The 26,995-nt window shown below is 47.7% G+C and overlaps 2 protein-coding genes across 11 annotated transcripts in view; both read left to right on the plus strand.

The window, feature by feature from the left end:
* LOC119375512 (ubiquitin thioesterase OTUB1-like) overlaps positions 1–6,045 on the plus strand; it is a 60,882-nt gene extending 54,837 nt beyond the window's left edge. Inside the window, 2 exon segments of the mRNA XM_049420347.1 lie at positions 5,816–5,986; positions 5,989–6,045. Coding sequence (XP_049276304.1) covers positions 5,816–5,986; positions 5,989–6,011 — 194 coding nt within the window. The 3' untranslated portion in view covers positions 6,012–6,045.
* Positions 1–26,995, plus strand: part of LOC119374803 (uncharacterized) — a 122,248-nt gene that overhangs the window by 83,211 nt on the left and 12,042 nt on the right. For 2 of the 10 annotated variants that reach the window (XR_007417922.1, XR_007417928.1), the window contains exons 1-3: positions 14,711–14,862; positions 14,989–15,054; positions 15,119–15,223. Coding sequence is in view for 3 of the 10 variants with exons in the window: in XM_049420345.1 (XP_049276302.1) it covers positions 25,625–25,835; positions 25,939–26,011; positions 26,756–26,922 (451 nt within the window). In the remaining 7 variants the exon portion in view is untranslated. Of the gene's footprint in view, positions 1–14,068; positions 14,420–14,710; positions 14,863–14,988; positions 15,055–15,118; positions 15,224–24,927; positions 25,836–25,904; positions 26,012–26,755; positions 26,923–26,995 lie in introns of those variants that run through there. The other 8 variants (XR_007417929.1, XM_049420344.1, XR_007417924.1 and 5 more) reach the window with 8 other exon arrangements.

Raw genomic sequence — 26,995 nt, forward strand, 5'->3', positions numbered from 1 at the left:
CTAAAACGTCGAGAGCGTCCGCAGCTTACTTTGCGGTACGACGCACCGAGCGTAGTTCATCGCACGGTTCTTCGTTGGGCGCCTCATCCGTCTCACCGAGGGCAGCACTGATCTCGTCATTGTTCATGTGACCGGCGGCGACAACGCCGTCATCATTCGTAACGTAATCTGCAAGCTCCACTTTGGAGGGAAGCAGGCCAAGGAACGCCATATCGTCCTTCTCTCCTTCTGGCGCTGCGGGCTCTGGGCTGCGTTCTGAGCTTTCTGAAGCCTCGGGCTGCACAAATGCACTGTGACGAAAACAGTTCCCCACAACTTGTGCTGGCGTATTGGACCACACATGCGCCAAGATATGTATCGCACTCAAAAGCGTTATGTTGTATGGCTGCTTCCGATCCATGCAGAGAAGCATATGTTGCAACACTTGAGTGCGGTACATTTTCTTTACGTACTGTGTGATGCCTTGGTCCATAGCTTGAAGGACTGCAGTGGTGTTGGGTGGAAGAAACACAAGCCGTATTGCCTCCAGATTCGAAACGTTGCAGTGTGCGCTGCGATTGTCCACTACGAAGAGCACCGTGCGTTTCTTGGCACTGAAGCGTCGATCTAGATCCTGCAGCCAAACACGGGAGATCTCAGAGGTCATCCACGCTTTCCGATTCACATGGTACTCGACGGGGAGGTGTTTTTAGTAGAAGCACCTTGGCTTCAGCGCCTTCCCGATAACCAGAAGTGGAAGCCGCTCTGTGCCAGTCATGTTTGCTGCTAACAGCACCGTTACCTGCTCCTTGCTTCGTTTGCCGCCGGTGCACGGGTCCCCTTTAAAAGTGACAGTTTTATGTGGCAGCAAAAAAAGTGCTATTTTGTCGGCGTTTAAAATGTCGTTCAAGTTTTAGGCTGCTGCATGGTCTTTAAGCTGCACGCTTTGCCAGTCTTTCACAACTTCTTCGTCCACCTCACCCCTCTTCCCGCACACGGTCTTGAACAAGAGGCCATGCCGTTCTTTCAAACGCGCAAGCCAACCCTCCAATGCCTTGAAGGAATCTATGTTCATTCGTAGAGCGTACCTCTCTGCTTGCGCGCATATAAGTGGTCCACTCAACGGCAGTCTTTGACTTGCGTGCAGTAACGATCCACTGCAACAGCGCTTCGTCCAGTTGTGGGTGGGCTGCGGTGCGTAATCGCTTTCGTCCGGCGTGAAATTTCTCGCCCTCAAACGCTTCCATTACTTGAGCCTCGTTTTTCGCATAAGTCGATAGCGTGCTTCTTTTTATGTTGAACTGACGCATCACCTCTTCTCTGGAAGCGCCGTCTTCGAGTGCCTTAGTATCTTCACTTTAATTGCCAAGTCCTTCGCCTCGCACTACGCGCGTTTTGCCGGTTCCAACATTGCGGCAGGGTGATGTATCACGCCACTGCTGTGGCTCTACCACCCCCCCGTGCACCGAAACTTCCGATATGTCGCGACGCACCGAAGAGGGGGAAGAAAAGCACAACTGACGTCGGCAGGTCCGCACGCTATCCGTCGGAGGCCTTGTTTCTTTGTTATCTGTTCTCCGCCGATGACAGGACGATGCGTGCTCCAAAACGCCACCTTGTGTACCCTTTCATAAGTTTTCCAAAAAAAATTCAGTTTTCCTTGGCCTCCGCGATAGGCGTCGACAGCGCACTGTTGCTGCCGGAGCCCATCTCGGAGACCATAAGTTTGCACGTGTGGCAAAGGAAATGCAATGCGATAAATATTATGGCCTCTGAGACGCAGTTTCAGTTTTGCCGCTTTTGGCTTGCCTCCAGTCCAAATTAACCAGTGCGCATGCAATTTTGCATCAAATTAGCGAATGTTTGTTGCCATAGGGCTATGAACATTTTTGAAGGGAGGGTGGGGGAATGACGAATTATATGAAATAACGGGGGGCCGAATTAACGAGATTCTACTGTACATAAACTCAGGACTTGCTGCAAAAGAGAGGCATAATATCATGTTTCTTAGGTGCACTAGAAGACGATGGCCTGTCATATCAGGACGTTTCATCAAAATCGATCAAGAAATAAAAATTAACATTTTTAAGTGCCATGTCCCTCCGTAACTTGAGACATGTGCATTCGTAATGACGCCATCTCGCACGGCAGAACAGGCTTTAGAAGATAAATAATGCCAAGCGTAACGGCAACCGAAGGTGAAGTCCCTAGTGCCTGCGTTGCAATGCGTCGAGTCCTCACAAAGATGGCAGTGAGCGCGCATCGGCGATCCAGAAGTGCGCCGCGTGGTGGGCGGAGCAACCTGAAACGAACGCGCTCTGGGAGAAAAGTGTGGAGGAAATGACGCCTTATCGGCCGTACGCACTGGGCATAATTGCGGCGTTGCTATGGTTACGTGGTGCGGTGTGTTGTGTAGTGGCAGCGGCATGCGCGCTTCTGCAGGTCTCGTTCATACCGAACTGTTGCTGACTGGAGGTGTTCGACAGCATCTATTCGTTGTGCCGCATTGTTAGCTCCGCAGTGTTCTCCCGGCTGTTGTTGCAGTCATGGGGTCCAAACAAGAGTGTGTGAAACGAGTTGCGTATGTACGTGCCATGCTGCGGATGAAGGATTGCAGTGCTCAGCGAAATCATGCTGAGGTGCCATCACAGAACGAAACCAGTGTGCTGCAGAAAAGATATTTTTTGAAAGCCTTTTGAAAATTTTCATGGCCACCGTGGCCGCCTACTTTTGGATCAGTGTGTGGCTGGCAGAGAGTTGAGGCAATGGGGATATCGAGCAGTTCAGAGAAAACGCAGAGGGGACGACCAAGTAATTCGGAGAAGATACGAAGAGGATAAATTAAGCAAATTGGAGAAGGTGCGGAGGGGGGAAATCGGGCACTGTGGAGAAGCCACTGTCGCCGCGGCAGTCTGCCATTTAGGGCTTCATAAGTACACGGAGGGGTCTTTTCGCACACCTGAATGAGATTTTTTAGCTGCAAAACGTATCTTATGACCACAGTTTGCCACAGTGCTGAACATGGCCGCCAAACAGTCGTATTTTCCGGCAACACATTAACACACAGCTCTATTGGGCTACGTTTAGTTTTTGCGTTTGTGAGCGTAGGAGCCGGGAAATCATAATAATAATAATATCTGGGGTTTAACGTCCCGAAACCACGATTTGATTATGAGAGACGCCGTAGTGGAGGGCTCCGGAAATTTCGACCACCTGGGGTTCTTTAACGTGCACCTAAATCTAAGTACACGGGCCTCAAACATTTTCGCCTCCATCAAAAATGCAGCCGCCGCGGCCGGGATTCGATCCCGCGACCTTCAGGTCAGCAGCCGAGCGCCATAACCACTAGACTACCGTGGCGGGGCAATGGGAAATCATACTAAGCAGGAACATATCACCAAAGTTCTACTGGACTCTGGCTATGCCAGCTGGCAAGAGGAATGGTCTCTTTCTTTTTATTCATTAAAGGGACTTGTTAGAGGCTAACAGCAGCTTTGTATAATGCTGGAGAACGTGCGCCAAAAGTAATTTTGTGTGATGAAATAAAAATGTAAATCTGCGTTTAACCAGAAAAACGGGGCTCCTTTTAGTCCATACAGTAGACAATAATTCTATTAGTGCGTTTATCTCAATTCGTATTCTCAGCGGTTGTCTGTTCCTTTAACTCTGTGACTCGCATTATCGACTGTCTATAAATGCTTGAAATCTACAATTTGATGTGAAGGTTCTGGAGACTCAATTTAAAGCGAGTAGAAAAGTTTGAATAAACTATAGCACATGTTTTTGAAATTACAACATATTTATCTAATTACTGAGAGTTAGTCATGCCATATTTTTTCATACAACGAATTCATCAATTGCCCACGCAAATTACATCCAATAGTTATCTGCTGACAGCAAGTGCAGTCGTTGACCATTTATTCAGACTCGGCGGGAACCGCCGAACAGTCCGAATAATCGGGAGTTCGAAAGAAAGGATTCACCACAAAAAAGCACCTGTACTGACCCAGCGGCTGGAAAAAACTTGTCAATGTGCGTCTGTACACATGCACGCTTACACGCGACCTAGTCTGCCTGTATTTCAGCCAATGTTTGGCCACTCCTGTGGGTTGGCAATAGCACTGCGACGGCCTACGCTAAATCTGCATTTGATGGCTGTGGTGTGGGAGGCAAGTCGTGACGGCAGTCACTGTCCACATGCGCTGGTTCAAGTAGCTGACAGATGATCTTATCACCCAACTCGGCGAAAACACCCAAGCAACTTCGGATTGAGGTCGGCCGCCTTCCACCTTGTGAATAATCACTGCTTTTTTCGCCATTGTCAGGGCCTTGTAATTGCTGTGTTTCTTTAGTTCCGACGGCGTGCATTGGAACAGGGGGCGTCAGAGCAACTTCAGCAGATCAGGCCTCGCACGCCAAGCAACAAACAAGGGAGTGAGAAACAAAGCTCGGGACGCAGATCAGGCCTAGCCACAGAAACGTCTGACAAGCAAACCCTCAAACGCCAAACGGGAACGACGTTGGGCTATGTTGCAGTGCTTCTGTTGGCGTACTCTTTTGTACGAGTTAGGATCTGCGTCGTACTCGTACGCGCTGTCGTTCACCTCAAACGCCGCACTGAGCTGACCTTGATCTCGGCTTGGCTTGGCCTGCTGTTTGGCCGCAATAGCCATTCAATGGATACTTGACTGGCTAAAGCCAAAAGGCAACCGTTAGGCGTAGCCAACAAACATAGCCTTCGAGATCGGCAATTTCTGCATGTATTTTGACACTGGCATGATCTCCAGCTATAGCCAGTGCAGCATTTCAGTGCTGGCAACCTAGCAAAATATTGTTAACATTGCTGACGGCTTGTCATGGCGTTCAACGTCGCACTCGATCAGCCAGCCAGAGTCCGAAAAATCGAACGGCGCACTGTGGGGCATCCGAATTTTCGGTCGTGAGTTAACATTACTTCAATGGGACGAGTGACGGTGCGGCAAAGGTGTTTGAATAAACGAGCATGTCCGTATTTTTAAGTGTCCGAATAAACGGTTGGCGACTGTATTCCCCCCAAAATATTAAAAAAAACCTTTTGAAATTCCTGCTGGAACACCCTGGGTTGAGCGTCTCGTTAAACACTGTACCGCCTTTACCAAAGTGATTGTGTTTAGCAAAGTATTTCACCCAGAAGTAACATATAAAAGCTTTCGGTAGGATGACTTTAATTTACCATTAGCTCAGTGTTGTCTCTTTATTGCCTGCCACTAATGCCTAGAAATGGCAAAAGTTAGTCGCATGTACAAATGTACACACTGTGTCATAAAGGGTTAAAGAGCCCCTAAACCACCCACAGGTCGAAATTTAGTTGTGGTGTTGCAGTTGTGTGCAGTCTTCAACAAACAGGTAGCCATGAGAATTTTTCCAAACGGTGTCGCAGTAGCAGAGTTACAAGCATTTGATGATCCAAAAGAGGCCCTCGCTCGCTTCGCTCTTTCCTTCGCCATGCTCCGTTCGTCGTCTCGTCTCTCCTCCTGGCAGAGTGCTCCTCCTCATTGTGCCAGGAGGAAGTTAGGTGAGCGTGCGTACCTGTGAGCAGGCAAACAGGTTCTTCGTGGATGACGTGACCAGACTCGATTGACGTCACGGCAGATGCTGGGGATTACGAAAGGTCCGAGAGAGGACGGGGATTTTTCTCGGAATTTGTGACGCTCCACGGCTTGTAGCAGCTGCTGCGTTTGGCGTTGTTGATCGTGACGGCATTCTGAAATCGATGCACGCGTTTACTTGAAATGTTAAAAATTATCAGAGCTCGGTTTAGACGCTCATAATGTCGCCGTGGTGCCACTCGCAGGAGTGGAGCCCATGTACAAGGAGAGCGACCACATCCACGTCATCTCGCTGACGCGCAACCTGGGCGTCGGTGTGCGCATCCAGTACATGGACCGCGGCATGGGCGGCAAGGTCAACACCCACGACTTTCCCGAAGACCGTGAACCCCGCATCCACCTGCTGTACAGGCCGGGACATACGACATCCTGTACCTGTCGTGACTTGCGACCGTCTCTGTTGGGGGGTGTTGTTTGTCACTTTTTTTTTCTCATTTTTCTTGGGGAGAAAGAAGGAAAGGGGGCGGGCAAAAGTTTGTGTGATCGCGACCAGTGCTTCGTTGACCTGCCACTTTGGACGAGCATTTCGAAATTCTGGAGAGAAAGAAGTTTCTTGCGTTCAACATTTCCCGTCTCCTTTGTGTTGGATATTTTTTTTTATTTTGCTCTCCTACCGATGAGTATCGGTGCTGAAACAAAGTCGAGATGGACATTTAGACGAAGCGTTGCCGAGCATGTTTCATGTGAAATGCAAAACCTGCGGAGAGGCCCAACAACCCCGTCACAGTTTGCTGCTGCACCAATTTACATGCCAGAACACACGGTTCAATGACTGTGAATCACTAGCTTGCGTCAGCCTAAAAGAAGGTTCAAAATTTTTCACCTTGACAATGCAACTCGTATCCGATTAGCTCCAAAGCAGACTACCCCCTTGATTTTTTCAAAAGCACAAAGCACTGGCTCCGTACCCACGAAAGAAAAAAAAGCTGTTTGCCAGACTTCCTTGTGCTTTCAGACCTAATGTCGACCATTAAGAAGACCATCAGAGCATTCTGTGCCCCATTGTGCCATTGTATTTGGGTCCTTCGTGAATATTGTCGTATTTTCATGACCTCCTCCTGAAATTCTGGATTGTGGAAGAGCTTGATGACCTAAGCAATGTCATTTGCAAAGGCTGGGTATGCAACCACAACGCTCGAAGTAGTCAGTACTTTCATTGCTTAGCAGTATTGAGCTGTTTAAATCAAAGACTGGTGTTCTGGGAACCAGCCTCTTGCAAAATGTTTTACCGTTCAAGTTCAGATGCACGTTTGTGACCATTTGCCCAACCAAAACCTGGTTCGCGAACATTTTTTCTTTCCCTCTTTGATTCCTGGCAAACAGTTAGGGTTAATTTGTGAAGATTTGTTACATTCGGACCGTCTTTGCATGAAGGAATGTATGAGAATCGAAGTGCGCGATGGTTTCTCTTCACTGTCACTCGCGTGTGAGCTACAGCTTTTGTGAAGAATGGCTTGTAAGTGTGAAAGAATGGCTTCCTCATTGCCTCATTACTGTCGTAAGGCCATAAAGGGGTGTGGCTGTAACTGTGCATTATCTGAATGTTACTGGAAAGTTACTGTGCTGACGCATTTGGAATCTTGTCTGTTCTAGTAAACTAAGAAACATTTTTTTCGCTCTCAATTTGAACAATAAAACCTTGGAAAGTCTTTTTTTTTTTTTTCAGACATGTAGACACTTACCGATTGAAGTTCACTGTTTAGGGAGTGCTTTCTTCGCAGAAACTGAACAAGTGCATTGTAAGGTTGCTAGAGATGATCGATGATAGGATTGTCATTTTGTAATGGGCATTTGGTGCTCAGAATGAGTTCCCATGAAAACACCCATTCCTGTTGTGATCCAAGTAGCTGTAAGTTGCAAAATGAACTTCCTCCATGGTCCTTGGGTGTAGCTTGATGTTTTAAGCCGGTATTTTTCTTTAGGTAATCACGGCACCAAATTTTGAAGTCGACTAGGTTTGAAAACGTGCCGGAAACAGTTCGTCTTGGTGCTGCGTGCGGCCTGAAATTCACCATTAAGCGAGCGGTTGAGCTTCATTTCTGTGCTCACGATTGCTTTTTGCGATAGCTTGTGGGCACAACAGCGTACACCATCTCACGAACGATTTCAATATATCAGATGCATTGGAGAGATGTTACTTTGCTCATTCCATGCTTGGTTTTTGAAAAGTTTCAGTAATTGCGCATGAGTTGGCATTGCAATCTGAGTGTTGCCTGGCGTTGGTTTGGGCAAGTAACGTTGTTCTAGCGTGAACACCGTGCGCAGCAACTGTTTCATTAATTTGGCATTACTGTGACAAGCTAACATGTTTCTGCGAGCGTTTACAAGAGTGCGTATTCCAGTGCAACATGGAGAGATTGCATGTTTCATTCGAGGTGGGAAATGTTCTGCTGGTCATGCCAGGAGCGAGACGACGTTTATTTCATGTAATTTAATTTTTCCCGATTTTTTTTTTCTGTGCTTTGTGAAAGGCCTTTGTTAACTTCTGTTTCAATAAAGAGAGGGTTTGTTTGCACAAAGTGCTCGTTGTGGAATGTGCTTGTCTGGGTGCTTCAAGAACCGTAACTTGGTTTATCAGTGCTTGTGTCGGAGACTGGTTCGTCTGTAGCAAGGAACATCTGGATGTTTTCAGTTGTGATGCAGGTAATTAATTGAAAGTGATGTCTAAGCAGCCTGTGAGCGGAACACACTGTGTGGAAGGCTACGCTTCACGTTTGCGATTCAGAAAGGCAAGCGCTTAAAGCGCTTGCCTTCCTGATGCAGTGTCTGAAGAGTGATGCAGACTGCTGTAGCCTTGAAAGATAGCCGATAAACCCATGTGTCAAATTGCACAAACTTTTACGTACGGTGCTCAGGGATTGAAGTTCAGCAGTTTAGGGCTGAGCAGCCGTAACATAGTGCAGTTATCTCTAGCAGTTGCTTATACTTGTCACTATACTGGAAGTTCTGATGTCTCGTTTCAATAAGCGATCACTACGTCTGTGGTGGCCTAAGTAGTCCCCTAGGTTGGCTTGTTGGTCTTTCTCTGTAATATGACTCTTAGTCATTTTTGGGGGTTGGTTGATAAATGCTGGCTTCAGCAAGGTAGTCTTCAAAAATCGCACAAATATGAAAAAATTCAGGAGCCCTTTTCCTGTCTGGGAAATGGTGGCAAGCGAAGCTTGGCGTGGCCGTGCCTGTCGGACTGTTTTTTTCTTTGCAGAATAACGGCTAGGTGGGCAAGTTGGTTTGAGTTTATAATGATATATAGTGATTCGTGAGGAAGAAGAAAATGGTGCTGTCTACCCGTAGGGAACAAGGCTAAGGGCGTAATAATGATGGAAAGGCAGTGCTAGAACGAATACAAAAGGAAGGAGAAGACGGCACATGCGCTCCTCTTTCTTGCTTCAAAAACGACGCTCTTGAAAGATGCGAGTGAGAGCATCGTTCGAGTATCCTCTGCGGGGTCGCTTTCCCTTTCAGCCCAATTCCTGCTCGGTCCACCCTCCCCCCCCCCCCCCCCCCCCCCCCCCAAAGAACTTGAGCGTCCAAGAAGAGGCTCTCTGTGGCTAAGCACGTGTCATCCCCTCGCATTCTGTACGGAAATGAGAGGATTGCCGCAGTGGTTTCAGCTACGCTTTCTTGGGCAAAGGAAACTATTTTTTAGCGGTAAAGGTTTAGATACCTCATCGAACTTCGAAAATTGACCGGCGCCACGCGTCGGTCAATTTCGGCAACCCGATTGATGCAAAAGATGATGACGTCGTTATGACGTCACAGATCGCCAAAATTCCTGACGTCATCACATGACATCATTGCTTGGTCAAAGGTGGGCCGATCTCGGAGGCAGTGCAAAGACTCGGAAGACGCTTGAGCTTCGCTTTCAAGAGTAGACCGCGATAGCGTAATCGGACCGTGTTCGTATCGCCTTCCCAATCGCTAGCCTGGCTCGCTTCTCGGTGGAGACCTAAACCGTGCCGCAAGGAAAGCCAAAGTGCGAACGCACTCCGGTTCCTTTATCCATGCATGCGGTGCGACGAAACGGCGGCGCAATACCGCTGCAAAGCGCGCCTGTGGGCCATTTGCGCCACCTCGCGGGTGATAGTCAATCTGCCACGCTGAAGCACATCCGAGATGCGCGTACCACCAGTAGTAAATGGCGTATATAAATAGCTCGCTGTTAGTACGCTAGCGGACGTATACGTGGTGGTCGAGCGGTTAAACGCATCGCGCCACTAAGCGACGGTCGCAGGTTTGAATCCCCGGTCCCACTCGAACCGAAGATTCTTTATTGCTTTATTTGCATCTCCTAGAACTTTCGCTCACGAACAACTCCGTTTTTTCGCTCATAACCAACGACACCGACACTGGCATTTCTGCGAAACGAGCTCTCTAACGCTGTCGCTCTAAAACAAGCTACCGTGCAGGAATTTTACAATGCCTCCGGTATTATTTGCGGCCGCATTTCTGACCAAAATGATAAGCCTATGTAAAATAATAAGCCTTTGGATTTTTCCAGTTTTAAAGTTTCGTCCGATTTTAATAACACTGATTCAGGGTGTATTTCTGACCAAAATGGTAAGCCAAAATCTGAGCCCTTGGAAATTCATATTTTTCCAGCTTGAAAGTTTCGTCTGATTCAGGCTGTACTTCTGACCTAAATGGTAAGCCTTTGGAAATCTCGTATTTTTCCAGTTTTAAGTTTCGGCCGATTTTAATAACATTGATTCAGCTAGGGTGCGTTTCTGACCAAAATGGTAATCCTACAGCCTTTGGAAATCTCGTATTTTTCTAGCTTTAAAGTTTCGTCCGATTTTAATAACATTGATTCAGGGCGTGCTTCCAGGTTCGTAGACGGAAATTCCTTTCAGGGGGGGGGGTGGGGTCAACCATACTTTATGTATGTTCGTGCGTGCGTTTGTATGTGTGCGTGTATGTATACGCAAGCAAAACTGAAAAATTTCGGTGGGTTTGAACCCCCTCTAACCCCACCCCCTGGCTACGCCCCTGGTTCTCCCTACCTAAGAGAAAGAAAGAAAGGGGAAATATTGTAACATTAACATTCGACTAGAACTGAATTGTACATAAATATATACTGGCGTGCATTGGTGTACAAGACAAAGAGGCAACTAAACGTAATGTTAAAAAATTCTTTTACACCATTTCTCTAGAAGTGTAAACTAGATAATTTCTAAGGATTGTGCGACATTGACTAACCCTCGTATTCTAGAACGTCCCTTCACTCAACGCTCCACCTTGACTTGAGAAAGTCGATGGGAGCGCCGTTTCTAGGCGGAACAAATCACTGCAGATCAGCGATTATCTGCAGCGATTCTTGAGAAGCGCGGCGTCATTTTCGGTCGAACAGCGGCGCTGTGCTCGACTTGTTCAAGTGAAGGACGAAATTCGAGTCGAGGAGCGTTTGTGAATACGGGGGTAAGCATTTTTTCCGCCCGCTATCTGAGCACATGTTGCTCCCTGATCAGTCAGCGTGACGTGTAATGACGTCACTTCGTTGACTTTGGTACATTGCCCTTTTTTTTTTACTCAGCGCAGCTCTCTATGGCTGGCAGTGGCGTATGGTATGACGAACTTTATTCGGGTTCTGAAGATCAACCCTAAGTTGACGCAGGCGGCTCCCACGTTGGGACAGTAAAGTTTAACCTTACCGCCATATCGTGGGCCTTCTGGACGGCCTGTACTTGATCTGAAAGAGTTCCACTGTGAAGGACTCTTTGCCACCAGTCTCTTTGCTTGTCACAGCCAGAAATTTTTTTCGGGAGGGGGGGGGGATTCAACCATACCTTATGAATGCTCGTGCGTGCGCTTCTATCGGTGCGTGAATATGCACACATGCATAATTTAAAAATTTCGGGGTGGGGGGGGGGAGTTGAACCCCCTTCCCTCCCCCACCCTGGTTGCGCCAATGATGTAAGCGCTTAGTTCTGGTGGATCGCGTCCGCGGACAAAACGACGCGTAATACAATTTTCGGCGACCCTCGCCTTCGCGCCGCAGGTGCCCCGCCCTGTCACCCCCGCCGACACTTCTTTCAGAGGTGTCGCGATACTCGGCGACGGCACTTCCCACCAGTCGCTGTGCCCCTTGGTGTTGCTATCGGGCGGACGCATGTCGTTCGCTCGGAGGAAGAAGAGTGGGTATTGAAGGAGCGCCAACGCGCGCAGAAGTGCGAAAACGTCGTGAAGCCGCAGTTACTGCAGTAGTTCAGGGGTTCCGATTTTTAGATGCGAAGCATCTTATGGCGGAGTTCAATCCGGTGGTGGCGGTGGTGGTGGTGTGCGGTGTTACCACCCTTACTGCGCATGCGCCAACCCTCTTCACTTACTTCCTCACCACTCACCCTCTCCACTCCCCCCCTCGCGCGCCTCATTCTCTCCTGCGCAACGCCACGATGAGCGCCAGCGCATGCGCGTCACCTCCCCTTCTCTCTCCTCTCCTACGCTCCCCCCCCCCCCTGCGCGCCTGTCGACCGCGTTCCCCGCTCGCCCTGTGAGAATTAACGGCCAGGCTAGAGGGAAGACACGGCGCGCGTAGCGTTCCTCTTCGCGTTCCACGACGCGAGGTCGGTAGCATGCCCAACGAACGCCAACAGAACGCGATCGGGCAAGTGCTCCGGCTTCGCATCGCCTCATGGTCCCCTTTAGCGGGTGATGGTGTAATTTTTTTTTAATAACTGAAAAATGAAGTTGCCAAATTCGAAAATCTAGGTTTGGATACCGTGCATGCCAGGAATGTTCGGTATTCAGGTCCCTGAATACCTCGGACGTTGGTTGGCCGGCTTGTTTATCGGGTTTAACGTCCCAAAGCACTCAGGCTATGAAAGACCCCGCAGTGGAGCGCTAAGGATAATTTAGATCACCTGCAGAGGTTCTTTAGGGTCCGCTGAAATCGCACAGTACACCGGCCTCTACCATCTGGTCTGTGGAAATGCGACCGCGGCGCCCGTGATCGAATCCGCGCCTTTCGGAGCGCCCGAGCACCGTAACCACTGCGCCACCGCGGCGGCTCACATGTCGGCGGTAGAGTGTTCGATACCCTTTGCATGGTTGATAGTTCGAGCCCCGACATACTTGTTAAGTCGCAGGCTCGAGTCGTTATTCACTACGTAACACACACATGTCTCCTATGTAATTCCTGTGGAGCCGTGGCCAGGGGTGTTTTGTATTTTCTGATGACTGCCTACAACTAAGCTACCAGACATCAGCATTTCCAAATTTCTAACGTTCCAATGTCACCATTTTTGCTATTTTCGAGAACACGATTTTGTTCCGATTTTTGCTTGCCCACCCACGTAGGTGCGCGTTAAGAACCCTCTGTGCTCTAAATCAGCCTGGAGTCCCCCGCTATGCCGTAAAACCTAAGAATTTTCTTTTTGTCTGGTGGGAAGGGTGCAATTGAACGTGCTAATCTGTGGCGCAGCGTTAAGTCTGGCTGCAGATAAAGGATGCTCCTCGTGTACGTGATAGAAGAGCGACTGGTGAAAGCGCCTGTCGAATATCGGTATCGCTAATGAGCTTAGCGGCATGACAGCTACGGCTCCGCGTAACTGGCCTCTTGTTCTCGCAGCGCAGCAATGCCATATTACAGCTTCTGTTCCAGGGGGATGGCGTTTTCGGAAGTATCGTTCCTGCATTCTAGAAAGACAGCGTGATTCATCAGACCATCACTTCGGGCATCGCGCCGTTGTAAACCGAGATTCGTATATCTTGCGCCCACCCGTATCAATCAGGACCTTCCAGAAGTCTTCTTTAATACAGCGCAAGACTGAACGATCACCTCGCCCGCAGCGTCACGGCCGCTTTGTATCCAGCGGCCGTGGTCATGTCATGTAAAGGAATTACACCCCCTTCAAAGCAGCCGTTAAGAGCCATTGCACATCATGCGAACTGTGAACCGCTGCCATTTCTTTTTTTGCCTATAATATCTTTCTGGGACGCTTAAGGTACGAATAAAGGTAACGAAATTTTGGTGAGACATGGAGTTTTCCCGAAAATGAATAATGAAAATAGGTTTTTTTTTTTTCAAATAGTTAAGGCCCTCAGCAAGTGCCCCCCCCCCCCCCCCCGAAAAATCAGTCAAGGGTCAAGGTATGGGGCAGACTTTGCGCCCCCCCCCCCCGATGTTGACTGAGGGGGGGGGGGTGCCCTCGTGCGCGCGCCATATATGTGCTCACGTTCGTCACCTAATTGCAAGTCATGCCGGTAATTGGTTCGCAATTCAAGAGCGCAAGGTATACGCGAGAAGGCCGACATCACGGAAGCGATCCGACCGCTTCAGCTCTGCAGTTTAGGCGCTTGTGGAACCTCCGAGAGCGACTATCATGCGCCGCATGGGCCATATCCTTCGATTTTGTTTTTGTACATCTTTTCTTCGATTTCTTTCCACCGCAGTACGCACCGCGCGCAGACGGCGCAGATCTCGCCGATAACACGGCAACGAACGATGGCGTGACGTAATGGCGCCACTAGATCTGACTGAAACAACGCATGCGCGAATATCGGAGCGTCGTCGTGAAAAGGGTTACACGCGGGCCGCCGACCTCCATTTTGCTCTTGCCAGCCGGTCGCGCTGCGCATGTTGCGGACCGAGGGCAGTTCTTCGGCGCCATGGATTGGCTTGCCACGATGTTCAGGCACGGGGCGTGTAGTTGCAGTACGTACGAGTCGCGTTTTAACTTTTTTTCTGTGTGTGTGTGTGTGGACTTTACCTGGACTTGTGGAGCTGTGTACCAGGAACTGCGTCGCCTGGAATTCATCGAGGACCACTGCGAGCTTCGTCGTCGGCATCGTAATTGGTGAGCCCCAATATATGGCAGGCCGGCGAGGTGTGGGGCGTGTTCACCGAACGTCACTCGCTATAGTTTCCTAGCTCAACCGAAGTTAAAGCGTGGAACTTTAGCGAGCGGGTTCCTTGAAAACTGCTGCCACTTCGGGTCCAACTCCCCGTGACACAGGCGCGCGTACTACAGCTCAGGCTTAGCTTACGGTTAGGCAGGTAGGTAGCTTGTCAGGGGTTGTGTTCACGGGTGGACTCGACGCCGGGATGCTCGTGGCGCTCCCGCGGCCGCCATTTCGTGCCAGACTTCTGGTGCGTAATGGGGGTTTTCGCGGGCCGCAAAGCGGCGTCCCGGTGTAATTGCCTCGTTGGCTTGTCCCCACACTTCAAGAAACTGGCAACGTTTGAACTTCAAGTCTGCACAACGCGTCGCGTCGGGGACCTGCTACGGGAGGAGCGCAGGTGGGTTAACCCTTTTTAACACGTTCACGTGCTAGTTGGTACTGCCCGTTCTAGCTGGCATCTTTTTACGATTTGCATGTTCCCTTTGCCGTGTTAACCCTTGCACTTTTTTTTTTTCTTCTGTAGCTTCAACTTGGCTGCTAGACCAGAGTGCACATGGACCAGCCGTGGCTTCGCGCTCAAGAGTTATTCGTGAGACTGCGTTTATTTTTTTACGCATGCTTTCATCGTCTAACAAGTGTTGCTTTCGTTCCAGGAGCGCTGACGTACTGACACGCCCCGTGCCACACCGGCGTATCTTGCGCACTGTATATCGCCGACGGGAGTCCTGATGGCGGACGTGCTCCAGGCATTGGATCGAGTAAGCATCTCTCTCGTATTTGAGCAGTACATTAAACGCGAAGGACCACCAATTACTTCTTCAAGCTTTGTTAATCGCAGCCATCGTTCTCGCAAGGGTTAATACGATCGTGTCGAAGCGTTTAGGGGTGCCTAAATGGTGACAGCAACTTTAGTGACTTCGCGCGCCTTACTGCGTTAAGCTACCGTGGCCGGCCATGGCAGGCGCATTTATTTGGTTGATAGCATTTCAGCATGTGCTTGCGTCAGCTTTAAATTTAGGGGAGTTGCTCGAGGTAGAGTTTGCAATTTTGGCGCGGTAGAGTTTGCAATTAGGGCGCGTTGCGCGCGCCATAGTTTGTAAGTTTGTTCGTTTGTCTACTTTATTTCTTTGTGCTAGTCTTATACCGCCCCTCCAATATAACTGACCTTTATAAACATTTACAACCTGTTTACTAACACACACACACCGACGAGGCAAGTTATCAAACGCTACTGGTGACCGTAGTAAAATACGCTGCAATTAGGACTCTTAATTGCGCAACATTTACACAAACCAGGGTTTTCTCAATTACGTTAGAGCGAGTTTCATGCTACGTGTCACACACAGGCCCGTAGCCAGCAATTTTTTTCGGTGAGGGAGGGGGCGGGGCACTTTAATTGGCCTTGACAATTTTCGGCAAAACTCCCCCATCCATCAAGACTTCGAGGCGGGCCCGGGCCACTAGCCTCCTCCCCCCCCCCCCCCCCCCTTGTCTACGGCCTGGTCACACGTATATGCTAACAGTAATGTGTCGGAATCAGGGTCTGAAACGTCATTTCTTCCTCTAAACTTACGGCTCTTCAGATACGTGTTGCCCTTAAAGTTGCTGCTAGTGTAAATGTACAGATGTTGCGTAGAAGCCTTGATTTTGTTTTCTTGCTCGTGGTACGCTCATGCCTCAACGTATGTAACAGTGAGGGTAAAAAACGTAAGGACCACGACACATAACTAAAAAGCCGAATATTCCCACTGCTTAGACAAGGAGCCTTTGAAATTTCCGGCCTGTTCTGAAACGCGCCGACGTGTACTGTGCAGTGCAGTGAAATAGTCAAATTCCTGAAAAGTAGTGCTTCCGGACCTTGTGGTTTTGATGCTGACTGTAGTCATGCTTGAGTTGCAGTATGATAGCCTTGCTTCAAAGGGCTCCAAGAATGCAGTGACACCACGAAATGTTTGTTTTATAAAATTACAGTAATATTGTTCGTTTGCCTCACTCTGTTGGCACTGCCAAGCCTTTTTGTTCACATTTTGACCATGGACAACTTGAAACTTGTATTCTGCTTAACTGTGAATTGTTACCTGAACATATGCCATATGTGCATTCACTATGGTAATTACTTGTAGTAAGCCTTATTTAGTCTGAGCAGGCAATTCTCTGCACCATTTGACATTTACTTTGATCTTAGGCTTTCGAGTTTTGGTAATTGATCCGAATTAGTATGTAGTTATATATTTAACATGCATCTGCGATTTGTATTGAGTTGTATTCATTTAGAGTAAACAAAACCTATACTTTTGACATTAGCCTTGGAACGTGGCTCACTGGTAAAGCCATCGAAGTAGTGCCTCCATTGAAGTAGTTGGCTGCAGTCATGAGCAGCAAATAAGGAAACAGTAAAGACGATGGTTATGCAGAAGGTTCACTTCACCCTGTGCATGATATATGTCACTCATGTTGACTGGGCGTGCAATCATTAACGCAAGAGAGAATTCAACGCACCACAAATGCCGTTTTTCTTTAGGGAGTATCGTATAATTGGCGTTTGTGGTGTCTTGACTGTGTCCGCATTTGCATGCCCAGTCTTAAGATGAATACGTGCCAACTAGCTCAGCTCTCTCCGTTACTGTATCTTGCTCCTTCTTGGCCACTAGTCCCAAGAACTGGCAAAGAACAAGTTGCGTCCACTTTTATACGTTGTGCCTCGAGGGATTAATAAGTTCTTTGACTGCATCCCAGGAGCGCAGACTGTCTTCACACGTCCCCTGCGCCACAACGGCAGATCTTCCTGGCGGGTATCCTCCGACACTGCCTCAAGTAAGCACTTTCTCACACGTCCACGAGTAGATTATTGTATCGTGCTTCTAGCTGATTTAATCGCAGCCATTGTTCTCTGAAAAGGTCACTACGGCATGTCGGGAGTGTTCTGGTATACCTAATGGCAACCACCATAGTGACTTATACTACAGTGTTGCGCTGATATAAGCTAAGATGAGAGCGCTACGGTTATGATTGCCAGCAATGGTAGGTGCGTATAGTTTGTTACGAGAGAAACTCCCATACGTTTAGATTTACGCAGCACATTAAGAAAATCTAGCTCCTTGAAAACATCTAGTAAGTAGTCGGCAAATGCATGCGTGCACCTAACTGGGCTCTTTGTTTATTCGTTAGAACGAGAACAAACGGTATTGGACAAGTGACAGTGATAGAACGACACGGCACGCTGACAGTCTGTAGTTCTATCGCATTCTAGCGTCTAGCACTGCTTGTTCCCGTCTCGGTAAATGCATTCATTTTATCAGCTTAGTTGTGCACGAGTTTGGTCTTAAGAGTGCCTCTCCCTGGCCGGCAGCTAGTACAGAGAAATACTGCAGTTCCTAACCAGAAAGGCCTCCTTAGTGTTTTAGAGTACAGCTCTAAGTTGCTGTGTCGGATGTCGGTGTTCCCTAGTCTGTCAGTCATGACAGACTAAAAACGAAGCGAAATACAAAATTGAACGCGGGGAGGATGGTGAAACGGCACAGGACTGCAAGTGCCGCATAAGACAAGGTGCGACAGTATTTTCACTGTCTTTAGAGACCACAGCTCATTGCCACCATTGTCGAGGGGACCCGTGCATTAGAGAGTATATTAATCTCTGGTTATCTTTAACGCCAGATAACTTCCAAACAACTTCTATGTTGCGAGATGCCACGTAGATGGCTCTACTTCATGAGAGGGGCTCGTACATTTTTTTTCTTTCTGCCCTAGACTGACAGCAATGGTGCACTTTAGAATTTCCAAAAGTGTCATGAAAAGCCTAATTGCTAAACTTTTTATCGTCGGCTTAGATTACGTTCACTGCATGGCGAAGCCCTCTCTGAACGATTTCCAATGCACAATTTTTTGTGCTTGAAGATTCCATTTTATGCTTGAAAATTTCTTCGTCACTCCAACTAACCCGTTGCTACCCTCGGTCACACTCTCGGTATTCATCCAGGCGCTCCAATTGACCACCGGTTATCTGTCCGTTGCATGGCATGACTTGCCCCTGATCAGTTTTTCTCGTAATGTTTCCTCCAATATATACTACCCCTGTTCGTTTCAACTCTCACTGCTGCCTTCCTTAGATCAAACTATCCTTTTCTGTTTCATCGTATTCTGTGTGGTCCTTTCAACGAATTAAGTTTCTCTCGCTTTCTGCCCCATATGTTACAAGTGACCAAGTGAAATTTTTTTACCCTTCTCGCTTTCGTGGCAGCGGTAATACGCCGGTGATGAGTTGAGAATGCCTACCGTGTGCGCAAGAACGGCTATTTGGGCTAGTTGGTTAAGGTGCATATTGAAAGGGTTCCAGCGCAAGCACGGTAGTGCTGGAGGAAAGGCGTAAAAGCAAGGAACGCAAAGAGGGACGACACGAGCACTGACTACCAAATGATTTGTTGTTCAAGACACGCATGTACAGTAACGTGACATGTTTCGGTGGAATGTCCGATAAAACGAAGGTACACTGATAACTATTAACACACTAACCCTTATCCAAAAGCGCGAATTCTTTTTCATGCAAGGCCACCGAAGGCTGGCTCACGCATTGATCGTCAAATTTTCTAATATGATACGCCTCAGTGAATTCCCTTGTTAGTTGGTCTTTATGGCGTTCCAACACACTCCCGGCCTGAAATTGAGGCTGGCAGTCGCAACTTTTGCAATGCATCACAAGGTTGGAACTTATCCCTTTGCATAGGTCATTCTTATGTTTTCCTAACCTCTTATTTATGCAACGACCAGTCTGTCCTATGTAACTGCGCCTGCACGTTAAAGGAAGGCTGTACACTACGCCCATGGAGCATTCTACAAACTATGTGTCCTGAACAATAAATCGGTTGGTAGTCAGCACTCGTGTTGTATCTTTGCTTTCCGTTCCTCGCTTTTACACCTTTCCTTCAGCACTACCGTGCTTGCGCTGCAACCCTTTCGTATGTGCAACAGTCCATTTTTAATCTTTTGTGAACTTCCTTTGCATGATGCTCCCCGTTTAGCTTATACATGCTCTTCTACTGCTTCTAGGGTACAGTTGCTTAACGCGCACTTTTCTCTCACCATATACCACCTAGCATTATCTTTGCTTTCTACATGTTGAGCTTCAACCCTGCTTTTACGCTTTTTCGCTTCGTCTTCAATCATTTCCCATTGGCTGCAGTCATTCATGAAGTGTACGGTGTCGTCTGCAAACTGTAAATTGCTAAAATATTGTTACTCTTTCTGCCTATTTCTTTCCAATCTAGCCACTCGTCCTTCCAGACATCGTGCGCAGCAATAGGGATTGTATCTTGTCGAACCTCTTTCTCGATCGTGACTTTGTTGCTTTTCTGGAATAGCTTGTCCCATGTAACTTGAGCCGAGACTTTAAAAATGAGTCTCGTCGGAAGCGTGGAAGCCTTGGAATTTTGTGGGTGTGTTTGTTCTGGTTTATCGTGCGTTCGTGCCTCTGTGTAGTCTCGTTCAATGCGTTGCAACATGGTGGCCTTCCTTCAAAGGACCCTAAGCCTCAGTTAATGGTATCAAATCATGAACGGTAGTCTACCACTATCCCTCAAGAAGGTATATAACAGCTGCATCTTACCGGTACTTACCTACGGAGCAGAAACCTGGAGACTTACAAAGAGGGTTCAACTTAAATTGAGGACAACGCAGCGAGCGATGGAAAGGAAAATGATAGGTGTAACCTTAAGAGACAGGAAGAGAGCAGAGTGGGTCAGGGAACAAACGGGGAGGTTAAGGATATCATAGTTGAAATCAAGAAGAAACGGATATGGGCCGGGCATGTAGCACGTCCGGCAGGATAACCGGTGGTCGGTGTCTGACTGGTGTCTGACAGGGTAACTGACTGGATTCCAAGAGACGGCAAACGCGTGAGGGGAGAACGAAAATAAGGTGGGTAGATGAGATTAAGAAGTTTGCAGGTATAACGTGGCAGCAGAAAGCACAGGACAGGGTTGATTGGCGGAACATGGGAGAGGCCTTTGCCCTGCAGTGGGCGTAGACAGGCTGATGCTGATGAAGCCTCAGTGACAATGGCAGATGTTACATTGGTTTATACAATACCAGTAATCTAAGGTGTTTCCTTAACTAATATTTGTTTGCGCTGCAGTGTTTCATTGGTGCCACTTTTAACCACCGGCTACAAGTTGCAATTCGTATTGGGCTTGACTGTGCCTTGTTATCCGAACACGTATATCTGCAAGTTTAACATAGTAACTGAACTAATTAGCTTATTGATTAGCATCAAGGCATTGCCATATCAATTCACTTTACTGTATCTTGTGCTTTTGGTAATGGACAGACTTGTATGTGTCTTTGGCATTACCATACCAGGGTTTCCCCCCTGCTTTGACAGTAATTTTAAAGAATACATCTAGAAAAGGCGTACCATCGGAGCATTAGCCGTAGTTGTGTGCTTAGAGCCAGTATTTCTCATCACTTGGTATGTTGCCTTTTTCATTCTTGCTTCCTGCTTGAATCGCTAACATGTCAAACTTGTAGGCCGGCCAAATTACCTCGGAATCGAGCGGTCATTTTCTGCAGAAGGTTTCACTATTTTGTTTTTGACCGAGGAAAACACAAAGCCTGGGACATATTCAATAGTCATGCGCTCGCATGCCTAGGCTCGGGCGCTTCAGAGCAAACCTTGATTGATACACGGCTGCATTCGTTCATCGCCGCACTGTAGTTTTACCATGCTGGATGGTTTGATGGTCTTCACGACCTAGCTGGCGCAGAGGTTAAGTCGGCACCTGCTGACTGTCTCATCTGTGCACTTAGCATGGCTTCAACTTGTCACAGGTTTTTGTTGACAAAATGAGGTTTGCACAATTGAGCTGGGTGCCTCGCAATGGCAACTCCTGCTTACAAGTCGCAGCCTCTCTCCCCACTCGAACTGACTACACCACGCTCATGCGTGAGCAGCAGTTTTTATTCTGCAACAATTGTAGATCGGGAAGCCATATATGATGTGGCGATAAACAAATTACAGCAGTGTATCTGTTCGTTTCGGCATGAAGTGCTTGAAGTAGCGGTGCTAGAGCACACCTTTATTTAAAATTTTGGCAAACTGTCAATGAATTCTTCCTCTGAAAAAAAAAAAGCCAGTCTAACTTCAGCGCGAAATGAGTGCTTGATTCTGAAGTTATTCAGAGGTGGCCTGTATCTTTCATAACTGACGTGTTAGCGATATATAAAATTTAAAAAATTTACCAGTTTCATGATGGCTAGTATTGAAAGCATCGTGGTTTTACATACACCCACTACAGCTAATGTGCAGTTGTACAATTTTTCTAGGCCTGTTTTTGTTCTCTTTCTATATTGTGACCCGGCTATAACTACACACTCTGAATAAAGGCACATCAATGCAAACACGTCTTTATTTTCAGTTCACTCATTAGCAACCCATCATAACGAGGTAGAATATTCCAGCAACATTTAGATTATTGTTCTGGTTTTTTAGTTCGCATTTATTTAATGGGAATTTATCAATTACTGTGTCGCTTTCAAATTTGAGGCTATGCTCTTTAATAGAACAGACTTGATATGGCAATGGGAACGGTGCATACGAACCAAATGTGCGTTCACCTATTTTTGGGGCAATTGTTTCACTAATGGTAATAACCGTACCAACAAAGTAGTACGTTTATTAACATTAGTGAACCAGTTTCCAGCTAAATAATGGTAAACTCTTGTCACCAATATGTCTAGTTATTACTTTCAATGAGCTTTACCAAGTCAGTTCAAATTTGTAGTAATGACTGATTTATCTGGTAGTGAATTTCACTGCCAATATTCTTACAATGTTCAATAAGACGTTAATCCTTCTTGTTGAGCAATGGAAAGTTGAGAGAGTTGGTAAGAATTTATCCTGAAAAATGGTGAGCCTGCAGACACAAGAACACAGAAGAGAGCGAGGACACGATCTGCATTTGTGTTCTCTTCTCCGGTCTGTACTTGCACACCCATTTTTTCACGATTAAACGTCAGTGTTTAGCTACTGCATGTGTCGAGACACTCGTGGACAAATACTTTTTTACCCTAAAAATTTTTTTTTCGAGGGCAACAACTTAGGCTCCCAGTACAGTGTCCTGTAAACATATCATGGTTCTAGTTCCTCAAACGCTGGAACTTGTTTCACATCGGTGACCAGTGCCTCTAACGTTGCAGCTCTACAAACTTTGTGCCGCCGGGTCTAGCAACAGTAGAGGAGGCCATCGTCAACGAGTTTCAGTGCTGGCAACTCATCGGGCACCGCCACAAGGATCGTCGTTCCTGCGAGCTTCAGCATCGGCATCAAATAGGTGAGCCTGCTAACCAGGCTGGCGAGGGTCACTGTCTTCTCCCACGACGGAAGTGCGCGTGATAGCTTCAGGTTTAGCGAACACTAGGCAGGCAGGCAGGTAGCTGTTAGGGGTTTCCGTCGTGGGGGTAAGACCCATCTGGAATGCGGTTTTCATGGGTGTAATGCGGCACCCGTAGTCAGCCTATTGCATTTCAGAACCAGCGTAGACGTCAATCGGCATGTCATCATCATCCACCAGGTTGGTTTCTTTTCTTTTGCTATTTTGTAGATTCCTGCATTCGTCTCGTCTGTCATGTTTCTTGTCAGCATTAATTTGCTTGTGCTGAATCTAGTAGTCACTAGATTCTAATATCTAGTAATCTAGTTAAATCTTTAGGTGCACATTAAAGAACCCCAGGTGGTAGGAATTTCCAGTGCCCTACACTAGTCTCTAGTACTCTTATCGTTTCGGGACTTAAAACCCCAAGAATAATTGCCTAAATAATAGTCAAGTCTTTTTCTTCTTGCACTACAATTGCAAATGTCCAATTCCTGCTGCTGCCAACTTGTAAAAGGTGCAAGACCATCATCAAGCGCTCCTCGCTTTGTCTCACTCCTTCAGTCAACCCTTGTATTGATGGAAAATAGAATAATAATAATAATAAAATGACTGCTGTCAGTTGATTACTGTCGGTTTTATTACAGTCCTTGTCTTTCCAGTTTGTGTCATTGCGATGTTAACTTTGCCCTGTTATTTCTCGCCCAGACATACATGGTTGCTGCCTTGGTCAGTCCTCTCCCTGACCCAAGATTTCTGGAACAGTGCTCATGTGAGTGCCTATCATTCTTTAGGAGTACAGGTTTTTGGGCTAGTTGATTGTTTGCTATAAATGACTCCTTAGTGCTGGAAAGACAGGACGTGAAAGACTGCAGGTCATGTGCATGCCCTGTCGCCTTTGAGTCTAATGCCATGGCATAATTTCTATCATGTCTTCTGTGTGTGCTTCGGTCTTCTAACGAGTAGCCCATCTGTTGCAGGTCGCATGATCCTATGTTCTTCATCGTCTCATCCGCTTGAGCGAATGAGGCGAATGAAGAGTCTTGCATGACGGTCATGCATAATAGTGCAGGTGTCCTGCACTATTGCGCATGAAGTCTTGACCAACACCGCCCTACACTGGTCCGCGTAAGTTTAAGCAGTGCTCTTGCCTCACGAACTGTCGGGAGTAACGGGCTGTTCCTGTGTCATTTCAGCTTGTCAACTTTCGCTTCTGGCAAAAATTGATTCGGCGTTCTTCCCCGGCTGGAGCATGCCATCTGCTGTGCAGTACCTCTCGTGAGTATTTCGTATACTTCGGGCAATGCGTGTACGCAATGTATTTCACGACTGGTGCCCGCCGTGATGGCTTAGCAGCTAAGGTGTCGTGCTTCTAAGCTTGAGGAAATGAGCTCAATTCCCAACTAAGGATGCTGCATTTTGATGTAGGTGAAACGCAGCGACGTACAGTACTCGCAGATTGATGCATGGCATTTTTTTTTCAGTATAAACTCTCTCTGTTCAGACATGGGACTAACCAATGGCTGAGTAGGAATGTATACCTAACAGGTCCCTCCCTGTCTAGCCTCAGGACCTCAGTAAAGTTGTTTACTATTACTAGTATAATTACTTCTATGAGCAACCTGTCTGCTAAAGCCAAGCAAATGTGGCCACTAGAGCAAATCTGGCTCTAAAGCGAAGGTTGGCTCTCGTGCAAGTGTTCAAAGTAGCAATTATGCTGCTGTATATGACGTGTCTACGCCTGTCTACGCCCTGCAGTGGGCGTAGACAGGCTGATGATGATATGACGTGAACTGTACACCATTCTCTGCCATAGGCGGTGTGCCTTGTAATCGTATTGTTGTTATGGATTGCAAGACTTCAGAATGTGATAATATAACCAACATGTGTGTGTTGTTGCAGCTCTGCAAAACTGTGGGGACTAACAGGGCCACGTGCTGCTAACCAGAGGCCATGGACAAGGATGGCGCTGCTTCCCTGGCAATTAACAGAACACCGACAGTCATTGTTACCAGCTTCACCATCGACATAGAATTGGTGAGGGTGTGGTGTGAGAGTAACAGGGCTGGCAAAGGTGGCATGCTTTCACGACCATTGCCACTTGCCAGTTTTTTGTGCCATCGAATCTTGAGGTTAATCGTGCAGGGAACGATGTAGCTAAACTTTGGCACAGTTGTTGCCGCGACGGCTCTTCTCCGGGATGAAACCGAAAGGGGACCAGCTGGTGTGGCGGCGCATATAGCTTTGGGCTTTGTAAACCTGAAGTCGTATGCGTCTTTAATGGCAGGTCGTGGCCGCAGCGAAAGGACAAGCAACACAACACTCACAAACACGACAGTTTTACCCTAGGCAGGTCGCGTACAGGACGTCCTTGAGGAGGCTGGCGCCGGACTGTAAAGACCAACATAGGTGGGTATTACCTTGCCGGTGCTTGTCATTCGGTGGGTAGTACTCTGCCAGTACCTGTCTTCGCAATCGTCCACCCACTAAGTCCTGCTGCGGCCACTGTCACCACACGAGTCGTGTGGCAAGTCGTGTAGCGGACACTAGGCAGGCTTTAGCTAACACTAGGCAGGTTGTAGCTTTTGGAAGTCCCCTTGCGTTTTCATCGGGAGGAGGGCCCACTTCGGATTCCGTTGCGCTCCCGGCCAACGTTTCGTGCCGGTTAATTCTGGTACAAAACGTGGCGTCCGTGGATGCAAGACGGCGTTAAGTTTTCTCGACTGCTTAATTGTTGTCGCCTTAACTAAATGCCATAGACTTGTATCAGCAGCCCCAGTGAATAGTGTCCATGCCGCGATGGATGTACAGGTGAGTTTTTCGTATTCTATAACTCTCGGGTCTACGCTTGTTAAGTCTTACTATATTGCAGTCCCTGTCCTTCTACGGTTTGGGTTTCATTTCTATGGTCACGCTTGCCCTCCGGTTTGTCTTCAAGCCTGGTCTTCAGTGATCCTGACCTTGGAGAAGACCGTGCATGGATCACCCGTAGGCCTCGCAGTTGGGATTGGTACGTGCTGTGCATCGACCATGTTTTTTCCACTTTTATTTCAAGCGTTCTCCCCAACTGTCGTTTCAGTTCCCGGTGGCCATATTAGCATGCGCAACGCAAGGTGGCTGCCATGTTCCTGCGTGGGTCCATACAAGCCTCAGAGCCAGTGTTCGAGTGCTGTCAAATAAGTTCAAGTGCCATCGGGAGACAGTTCAAATCTTGTTCAGGCAAGATGTCTGGCCTTCAGTGGCCTCTTTGCAACCTCTCGAATGTATGCTGTAAACCTGTAAGAGTGGAAGTACAATCGTGAGCAGTACGTGCAGGAACACGCGAGCGCAAGGCAATTCACAAACCCAATGCAGGGAGCTTTGCGGCAGCCACTGTCGGAAACATACTGGAAAGGGTGCTGCGGTTCTGCTAAATGTTGGCACACCTGCCTCGCTATTGCCGATAAAAAAAAAACTGCAGCTGATTGTGTATCTCGGGCCACTCGAGAGTATAAAGCGGGTATGACAAGCAGAGTGCGGCTCTGTGCAGTCTATACATATTGTGGTTTTGGGACGTTAAACCCCAGCAATAATTATAGTGGGAAGTTTAAAGCTCTGTGTGAAATACCGCTTTTTCCATTCGCTTGTGTGCGTGTAACGCAAAAAATCGGGATACGTCAAAATAGATTTTAAAAAGTGGTGCTTTGCTGTGTGTGTGCTACAATAGGTGCTGCAATATCAAGCCCTTGTCACATTTTGCGCATTTTAAACTGGACGTGTGATGGGAGTGAGTTCACGAAAAAGCATGACCCTTTCCACTTTATTTTTCAGTGTTACCCGTGTCAAATTGTGGTTCGATGTCATTCGCCGCACGCTCGTGTGTTCTGTCGTAGTGCTCGTGATAGTACTGCGCATATTCAGGACTACAAACTGCCTCGCATGACATTACAGGTCCTCAACCTGTGCAACCGGCTACTCTCTTCATCGTTTGCACCAGGAGAGCAGACATATGCCCACCCCCATCGTACTTCCTGCTGGCGCTGAACGGGTCTTCCTGGTTGACATCCTCTCAACCAACACAGCCTCGCGTGAGAACCTCTTGTACTTCGAGCAATACAGTGAATGACAATGGGAATATGCTTTAGCACAGTGTACTTTTAGGCGAACTGGTGCATAGCTTAACAAGATTTG

This window comes from Rhipicephalus sanguineus, chromosome 11 (genome assembly GCF_013339695.2).
Source record: "Rhipicephalus sanguineus isolate Rsan-2018 chromosome 11, BIME_Rsan_1.4, whole genome shotgun sequence".
Lineage (NCBI taxonomy): Eukaryota > Metazoa > Arthropoda > Arachnida > Ixodida > Ixodidae > Rhipicephalus > Rhipicephalus sanguineus.